Source organism: Balaenoptera musculus, chromosome 19 (genome assembly GCF_009873245.2).
Source record: "Balaenoptera musculus isolate JJ_BM4_2016_0621 chromosome 19, mBalMus1.pri.v3, whole genome shotgun sequence".
NCBI lineage: Eukaryota > Metazoa > Chordata > Mammalia > Artiodactyla > Balaenopteridae > Balaenoptera > Balaenoptera musculus.
This window is the reverse complement of record NC_045803.1, coordinates 13,820,039-13,829,168: the sequence shown is the minus strand read 5'-3', so window position 1 is coordinate 13,829,168 and position 9,130 is coordinate 13,820,039. Positions and strand designations below refer to the sequence as shown.

Genomic DNA, 9,130 nt, shown 5'->3' with positions numbered 1-9,130 from the left:
AGACACAACAGATGAACAAGTCCTCGGACCTGTATGTTCCCAGGCCCGTAAGGACAGTCACCATACTGAGCATAACGGGGACCTGCTTCAAGGAGGCCACAGGGGTGTGGCAGACTTTCTCAGGAGTTACTGTTGACATCCTGAAGGATGTGGCCAGTCAGGGGGAAATCACCCATCCACAACGGGGTGCTTACAGCCCCCTGCCCCAATCTCAATCCTATCTACACTACAGGTTGGCATTAAGAAAAATTCCTTTCCCAACACAGGCACGGATGGCTCTTAGTTGCTGACTTAAAGACTCCATCCAGGCAGTTTCTCCTCACTTTGTAGTAAAGATGATTGATCTTACACATTTCCCCTGCTCTTCTCTGACATGTCATTAAAACAACAGCAAAGAGACTTCCCTGGTGGCGCAGTGGCTAAGACTCCACATTCCTAATGCGAGGGGCCTGGGTTTGATCCCTGGTCAGGGAACTAGATCCCACATGCCGCAACTAAGACCCGGCACAGCCACATAAATAAATATTTAAGAATAAATAAAAAAATAAAACAACAGCAAAAAGATTGAAAAAAAAAAAAAAACTCACAAGGATACCCCACACAACCAATGACCTAGGACCACGCCCACCTCAGCTGTGCCAACACACTGGACTCCTCTGGAGGTGCACAGGAACTGAGACCAGGTCTGCTCCCACCAGCCTCTCCAACCCAACCCATCTCCTACCCTGAGTGGTAGCCTCTAGAAAGGCTTCTGGGGCATTTCTTGCATTCCTTTTAGACAAACACCGCCACAGAAGACCACACCATAGTCCTTGAAACCTTAAATCCCATAACATTTTTATTATAAAGGTGAACCCTGATCTTTATGATGGGCTTATCGGTAGGATTTCTGGTAGCGAGCACGGGCACCAGGACCTCCAAACTTTTTGGATTCGCAGCGACGGGGATCAGCTACCAGCAGGGTCCGGTCATACTGGATGAGGATGTCTTTGATCTCCTTCTTGGAAGCCTCATCCACGTCTGGGGATTAAAGTATGGGTGAAGATTTAGATACGCCAGGAAGTGTCCTCCTGCTCTTTGTGACTAAATGCAAGAGTGCCAGAGCTAGACCTGGACCTGCCCCCACCCACCTGATGGGAAGGACCCACCCTCACTCACATTTCTGGTAATAGGCCACCAAGGCTTTAGAGATGGACTGGCGGATTGCTGTGAGAAAGAAACACACACACAAAAAAGGTACATCAGCTTCAGGAACACCCAAAGGTAGGACCCACCTTCCACCCATGTGCCCAGTTCCTGGGACTCACCGTAAATCTGAGCTACGTGACCACCACCCTTCACTCGGACACGGATGTCCACACCAGCAAATCGCTCCTTGCCCAGAAGCAGAACAGGTTCCAGTAGCTAGAGCAACAAGAAGCATGACAGGATTTTAGATCACAACCTGGGCAGCCAAGCCACCTCACTGAACATTCCTCCACAGCTCTCTCCAAGTAGCTTCCGCCAGCACTGGCCTCAAAGTATTAGTGCAAGAGGGTTGGGCTGTTACTCAAGGCACTCTGCACAGCCAGCAAAGCAGGGAGGTTTCCAAGACAGAAGAGATTGCTGAAGGCAACCTGAAACTTGAGCTGGTCTCCCTCCTCTGTGTTTCCCTCTGGACATCAGATTACCTATCTTTAAGATTGATTCTTAGAATGCTGGCACTTTAGCCCAACACTAAGGAAAACCTCTGCAGCCACCAAGGCTTCCCCAAACAGTGAAAAGCCACTCCTGAGCTATGTCACGTGCTTTCCCCACCTGAGCTCTGTGCCCTCCCTTTGAGCCTCACATATTTCCAGAAAAATTACAACTATGCTATAACCCTACTTTGTTTTACCTACTTCAGGCCTCAGCTCACAAGTCTCCCCCAACCCTGCTCTGACCCTTCCACCCAGGTTTGAGCCAGAAACCTTCTCTGGGCTCCTCTACGCCGGCCCTGACTACTTTGGAGGAGTGTCTGGTATTGGGGTCCAATGTGTCTCCCCCACTGGATTGGGAGCTCTGTGAGGGCAGGCCCTGAAGCCATCAGGGTCACTGATTTGTCTCCAGCACTCAACACAGGCTGCACACACAAAGCCTTCGAGTAAACTGACAGTAAGAATAAGCCACAATACTCAATTATCTGCTATACAAAGGAATCTCAGACACCACCTTATCAAGTTTTAACTAACCCTGCAACAGAGATGTTATTCTTCACCTTTAAAAGCAACAGACTTAACAAATGCATTCTCACACACACCAACCACCTCACAAGGACAATCCAATTTACCCTCACAACAGCCCTCCAAGGTAGGAATTATTCCTATTTCACAGAAAAGGTGAGTTACTGCCTCAAATCACACAGCTAGAAAAGGCAGAAATCAAACTCGGATCTCTTTCCATTCTGAGCCAAAGAAACTGAGACCTTCCAATAAAACTTTATTCAGGGAAAAAAAAAAAAAAAAGAAAGAAAGAAACTGAGGCTCAGACAGGGAGGGGAGAAACTCCTTTCACAGCCCAGCACAACAAACTCAAATTCTTGTTCTTATAAAGCTCATTGAGTGTGTACAATATTCAAACCCTACTTTAATCACAATGTTTTGAAAAACAAAACATTGATTCCTGTTGTCGGAGAGTGTATACTACCCTAAAAATCAGAACATTAAGATATAAACAACCTTATGTCCCCCATTAAATTACTGCAAGAAATCAAACCACATAAACTTGGGAAATCCCCATGGAATCCGGTCCCCAACTGAGTGAGCTTCCAAATAACCCAGTTAAGCACCTGCTTAATCTTCAACATCCACGTTTTCACTCTCAATTCAAGCTTTTATAACATCGCCTGAACCCCCAACACCCGACTCCATTCATCGACAAATACCCCATTTTTTTGTTCCCTACTCAGCTTCTAAACGTCCCATTGTTGACACCAGACCCTTCAGCTTCCAAGATCGAGGAACTCCAGTAACCCACTTATTCCAACATCTCCATCTCCAGAACCCCCCACTCAACCCAAACAACCATCCTCAATTCCGGCACCTTGTACTGCAGTGTGCGAGGTTCGATCATCTCCAGGGGTCGCCCGTTCACCTTGATGAGGCCGTTACCTCGTTTGCAGTGCGCCACGGCCGTGGCCGTCTTCTGTGGAAAGCGAAGGAAAACAACGGAGCCACGTGAGCTCCGGGCCCCGGCTCCCAAGTCGACCCCAGACCCCTGCCCACAAGCCTCTCCCCGACCCAGGCCTCCCCTCGCCCCTACCATCGGGAGCCCGGCTCACCTTGCGTCCGAAGACCTGCACCGACTGCAGAGGACCCTTGGACGGCATGGCTGCGGGCGTTCACAGGAGCTCCTCACCGCGCGGCGCTGCAACCGGAAAAGGAAAACGCGGGGCCACCCTGGCTGCTTTTCAGGGTCTGCGCAGGCGCGTTGTGCTCAGCTTCGCGACAGGAGGGAGCTTTACGGCTCGTGGGCGGGGCTTTGGATTGGCGGCGGGAAGGTGGGTCCAAAGAGCGGAGGGGGCGGGACCCGGGAGCGGAAGGGGCGGGGCTTGAAGAGTGTTGGGGGCCGACAGAGAAGGGTGAGGACCAGCCGTAATTCACATCCTTGGTCTTCATTGGTCACCGCCAGTTCTCATTTGCATTTAGGCTCTTTAATAACCTCCCTCCGCTCCCATACGCAACCGATTATCACCCTTTTCGAAGGAGATTTGTGTTACTGTTTCATCATCGGCAATCTTCTTCCTCTCTAGGGTTCCCTCCCGAGAAACCTGGCAGGATTCAGACTCCCCCTACGTCCTAGAACCCACCTCCTTAGAGAGTCCCCCCAGAATCCTTTTCCTCTTAGAGCCCCGTATCCCAGAATCTGGCTTTCACCAGAACTTCCTTCCTTTTAGAGCCTCCTCCTGCCAGAATTCTTCTCAAAGAGGTCTTCTCCCAAATTCCCCTCCTCAGAATCCTCACCCTAGACTTCTTTCCCTGAGTCTCCCTCCACTCAGGGCCCTCTCCCCCCGCCGTAATTCTCCCCAGAATCTTTCTCTCCTCAGACCCACGACCTCTAGAATCCCCCTTCTTCAGAAGCTCCTTCTCCCCCAATCCGCTTTTCCCGCAACTGTCCCCCTAGAACCCGTTTTCACAAAATCTTCATCACTTTCAGAGCCTCCTCCCTCAAAATCTACCTTTCCCAAGAATTTGTTTCCCTTCAGAGCCTCCTCTCCCGAGCAATTGTCTCCCCTGAAATTTGCCTCCCCACTAGAATCCCCCACTCCTTGGAGACCCTCCCTCCAAAATTCTACTCTTCAGAGTCTCTATCTGAGAACCCTCTTTCTCCAGACCCCCCCCAAATCACCCTTCTCTCTAGGCCCCTCCCACATAGAATTCTCTATCCCAGGGGTCCCCAACCCTCAGGATCTAACACCTGGTGGTATGAGGTGGAGCTGATGTAATAATAATAGAAATAAAATGCACAATAAATGTAATGCACTTGAATCATCCTGAAACCATCCTCACCCCCACCCCCGGTCCTTGGAAAAATTGTCTTCCACGAAAACAGTCCCTGGTGCCAAAAAGGTTGGGGGCCACTGCTCTATCCCCAGTCCCCCCAGCCCATCTGAGGAACCTCAGGATTGGGTAGCTCCCTGGCTCCCCACCACTCAGGATGCTCCCTTCCTAGCCCAGAGCTTCCTCTCAGGGCTTCAGGGAGCCCACCGTTGCCTCAGTTTCTCTGGCAGCACTGGGTCTGGAGTCCAAGGTGCAAAGGGGTGTGGTTGCTCACCTCTTCCTGGAGGGCCCAAGGCAGGGTGGAGATTGGTGGGCGGGTCGGGAGCCGGAGGGAGGGTCCTGCAGCTCAGAGTCCAGCTCCTAAAGGGTGAGAGAGGGAGAGGAGCCAGGGCCCGGGGAGAGAGGAAGGGAGGACCCAGAGGCTGACTTGGAGGGACCCACGGACAGATACACAGCACAAGAGAGAGACAGGCACACATGGAGGAGAAGGCAAAGACGGGACCAACAGAGGAGAGGAAAAAGAAGAGAGACACCAGGTCAGTCAGAGATAGAGCCAGGAGACACAAGTGACAGAGATCCAGAGGCAGAGAGGCCAACCCTCAGAGAAAGGAGACCGGCAGGTACAGGCAGGCACGAAGATTCCAAGACACTTTCAACAGAAATAGAAGTAGAAAGCAGAGCAGAGACTCCCAAATATGCACCTGCAGACACAGATAAAGCCTAACACTGGTGTTTTCCAATGAGAAGACAGGCCACAGAATGCACACACTTTCACACACTTTGTACTGACTTATGGGCCTGTTTAGGGTGCAGGGGAAGCTTCCAAACTCTCCAGTCTCTCCACAGTGATCCTCATAGCCTTGCTAAGTCTGGTATCTTGGGTGGGGGGGGAAAGAAGGGGGTCTGGGAGTCCCCTGGCCTAGGTCCTCCCTACTCTAGGGTCACCATCTCCCCCAGCCTCTTGGAGTACATTTCGTGGGTATCTGTGGAAGGGAGGGAAAGGAGGCAATTCTCCTCACCTATTCCAGTTTTCCAACTTGCTCCCACTTTCTGTAGCTCTTGTTTCTAGGACCCCAGGCCGGAACCAGAGAAAGTCTGGGGGTGGGCAGGGTGCCCATGTGGCCTCTCTGGACCATCCTCCTGCTGGTGCTGCCCTTGGGAGGCCTAGGACCACCCTTCTGCCCAAGGGAGACTTTCTACTTCCTCATTGCCATCATGAAGTTGCTGGTGAGGAGGGAGGGAAGAGCCAGCAGACAGGGGCAGGCTAGTTAGGGAGTGGGAGGGGGGCATGTTTGAGGAAGGGTCAGTCTCTCCCCCACCAAGATCTGATTTTACTCCCTACCCCGCCATTGTAGGGAAGCAAAAATGATGGCACTCTTTACACCGCAGATGATCTTTCGGTGAGTATCTCATTAGCTCCTTACTGAAGTTGGAAGTTTAGGGAGAATCCACTAGGCTCAGAACACACACATGTTAAGGCCAGGAGACAGGCGGGCTGGTATTCTGTCTGTCCAGCTCCTGACACACCCCAGCCTTGACAAATATATATGGCTGCGTTGTGTCTTCATTGCTGCGCACGGGCTTTCTCTAGTTGCAGGGAGCCGGGGCTACTCTTCGGGCTACTCTGCATGGGCTTCTCATTGCGGTGGCTTCTCTTGATGCATAGCACGGGCTCTAGGCCTGTAGGCTTTAGTGGCTGTGGCACTTGGGTTCAGTAGTTGTGGCGCATGGGCTTAGTTGCTCCATGGCATGTGGGATCTTTCCGGACCAGGGCTCAAACCCGTGTCCCCTGCATTGGCAGGCGGATTCTTAACCACTGCACCACCAGGGACGTCCAACAAATATATTTTATTCACTGCTGTCTCCAACACCTACTACAGTGACTGGCACATAATCACAACAAAGGATGATGGTGATGATTACAGCTATTCTTATATAGTGCTTACCCTGTGCCAGGTACTGGTCAGTATATTAGCTTAATTACTCTTCACGCTGACCCTATGAGGTAAACAAGGCCATCATGTATGGATGTGAGGGTGTACACTGCACAAGAATCCCACATGTACAAGGACAGTTTTCTCATCCTGGATATATTTGTCAATTTCTAGCAGACGGCAGTAAAGTATCTTGTTCTAACAAAATCAGCACTTAGAAGTACTTTAAGGAAGGAGTGTCTTTTTCTAACTTACACAGGTGCACTTCCAGTGAAGGTAGAATGTAGGGATTATTCAGAGCTCCACTTTACAGATGAGGAAACTGAGGCTCAGAGAGGTGAAGGGGCTTGTCCCAGGCCACAAGTCAGAAATTGTGGGGGTGAGGACTTGGGATCAGCCCTTGCCCAGAGACACCAGATCATTCTGTCCCCACAGGTGTGTCCTGCTGAGGCTCTAGGCTGCTTCTGGCTGGAGCTGTCTGTGATTGGGTTTGAGGAGGGCCCATCCATGGAGACTGCTGTGTTCCGGCTACAGCGCCTATTGGATGCCCTGGGGTCCTGGCTGTGGGTGACTGGCTGGGGCCCTTGTTCACCCTGTGAAGGATACCCTCAGAGGCCAGTCCATCTTTTTCTGGCCAAACTCTTGGAGTTATTACAGGGGGCTCATGCTCAGCATCTGCCCTCAGCATGAACCTGGGAGGATACAGACTCCCTGGTACTCCCGGAGAGGCTGCGTGAAGAGAGGGAGAGGAGATTTGGTCTCCAGCCCCAGTTCCCAAACCCCAAGCCTTCTCCTTCTAGGCCAGAGGACCTCACCTGGAGCCCTGGAAGCCAGGGGAAGAGGAGAGAAAGTGAAAAATAAGGTGAGATCTGAAGCCTGAAGTCACTGACCTACTGGGGCAGAGGGTTGGATAAATTGCCCACACCTGTCCCCGTTGTTCTCCCTCTCTTTCAGATACTCTCTCCTCTCTCCTCTTCCAGGAAGGGACCGAGAATTGCACACCTGTCCTCCAAACTCATCCCCATCCCTTGAAGACAGGAAGAGTCTTGTGGCTCACATTCCTGGCTGCAAATAGTCACCACCTGGAAAACTTTTAAGTGATGCTGATGGCCAGGTCCCAGCCCAGAGAATTTGACAATTGGTCTCTGGTGAATCCTGAACATCTATATACGTATTTTTTGAATTTTTGAATTTTATTTAATTTATTTTTTTATACAGCAGGTTCTTATTAGTTATCTATTTTATACGTATTAGTGTATATATGTCAATCCCAATCTCCCAGTTCATCCCACCCCCGCCACCACCCCCTGCCACTTTCCCCCCTTGGTGTCCATACGTTTGTTCTCTACATCTGTCTCTATTTCTGCCCTGCAAACCGGTTCATCTGTACCATTTTTCTAGGTTCCACATATATGCATTAATATACTATAGTGCTGAACATCTATATTTTTAAAGTCAACTTTATTGAGGCATAATTTACATACATTTTTTAAAATATAAATTTATTCATTTATTTATTTTTGGCTGCGTTGGGTCTTTGTTGCTGCGCGCGGGCTTTCTCTAGTTGCGGTGAGCAGGGGCTACTCTTCATTGCGGTGCGCGGGCTTCTCATTGCGGTGGCTTCTCTTGTTGTGGAGCACGGGCTCTAGGCGCGCAGGCTTCAGTAGTTGTGGCACGTGGGCTTAGTTGCTCCGCGGCATGTGGGATCTTCCTGGACCAGGGCTTAAACCCGTGTCCCCTGCATTGGCAGGTGGATTCTTAACCACTCTGCCAACAGGGAAGCCCCTACATACATTTTAAGTGTACATTTCAATGAGTTCTGACGAATGGATATTACCACCACATGTCCATCACCCCAAAGCATTCCTTTATGCCTCTTCCCAATCAGTCTCCATCTCTAGTCCTAGACACCCACTAATCTGCTTTCTGTTTGTATAGATTAGTTTCGCCTGCTCTAGAATTTCATATGAATGGAATAATAATGTATATATCCTAGTGTCTGGCTTCTTTCACTCAGCTAATGTTTTTCAGATACATTCTTATGTGTATCAATAGCTTGTTATTATTCCATTGCATGTGTGTACTGCAACTTGTTCATCCATTGTCCTCATGATGGACATTGTGTTGTTTCCAATTTGGGGCTATTATACATCTCTCTCTCTTATCTTCTCAACTATTCTGATGTGCTGCCAGGTTGAGGGTTGAGAACCACTGATACACCAAAGAAGAGCTTTCCACAGGGAGAAAATGACAGTTCCTGCTCCTTCCTGGAGTAAATGTCTTCCTGCAGAAGTGTCAATAGGCATTTTTATGTGGACTCCTATTTTAAAGAACTGCTATTTAAAGGAACCAAGCTTATAGAAGGGGAAACTTTTTTTTTTTTTTGGCCTCACCCTGTGGCATGTGGGATCTTAGTTCCCCAACCAAGGATGGAACCCAGGGAATTCCCAGGGAAACATTTCTATTGTGTGTGCAGCCCCTCCCCAATCTGTCTTGGGTTCATTTTGGGGTTGGAGGGGAGACTGTATGCTTATGCAGAGATGCACCTGTGGTGTATACTCACTTCATGGACTACACGTCTTATGAACCTGCTGCCAGTCCAACAGCAACTCATTCCCTTTTAACTAACTAGATGTATATTAAATTTCTGTAAATTGAATCCGGATGTCTCAATGCTTA

At 49.8% G+C, this 9,130-nt stretch overlaps 2 protein-coding genes across 3 annotated transcripts; one reads left to right on the top strand and one right to left on the bottom strand.

Annotated features, from left to right (window-relative positions):
• Window positions 1-815: 815 nt before the first annotated feature.
• RPS16 (ribosomal protein S16) lies at window positions 816-3,433 on the bottom strand. Of its 2 annotated transcripts, XM_036832117.1 has the most exons (5): window positions 3,299-3,433; window positions 3,061-3,162; window positions 1,308-1,404; window positions 1,159-1,206; window positions 816-1,020 (listed from the first exon to the last, which is right to left on the bottom strand). In XM_036832117.1, the coding sequence occupies exons 1-5, from the start codon at window positions 3,344-3,346 to the stop codon at window positions 875-877; spliced, it is 441 nt and encodes a 146-aa protein (XP_036688012.1). In that variant the 5' UTR covers window positions 3,347-3,433; the 3' UTR covers window positions 816-874. The 2 variants fall into 2 exon arrangements, with proteins under 2 accessions (XP_036688012.1, XP_036688011.1); XM_036832116.1 differs by having other exon boundaries at window positions 821-1,020; window positions 1,159-1,404.
• A 2,182-nt stretch (window positions 3,434-5,615) lies between these two features.
• Window positions 5,616-7,141, top strand: LOC118885914. Its single transcript, XM_036835107.1, has 3 exons — window positions 5,616-5,744; window positions 5,873-5,917; window positions 6,887-7,141. Exons 1-3 carry the CDS (start codon window positions 5,634-5,636, stop codon window positions 7,139-7,141), a joined length of 411 nt encoding a protein of 136 aa, XP_036691002.1. The 5' UTR covers window positions 5,616-5,633.
• The last annotated feature ends 1,989 nt before the right edge of the window (window positions 7,142-9,130 follow it).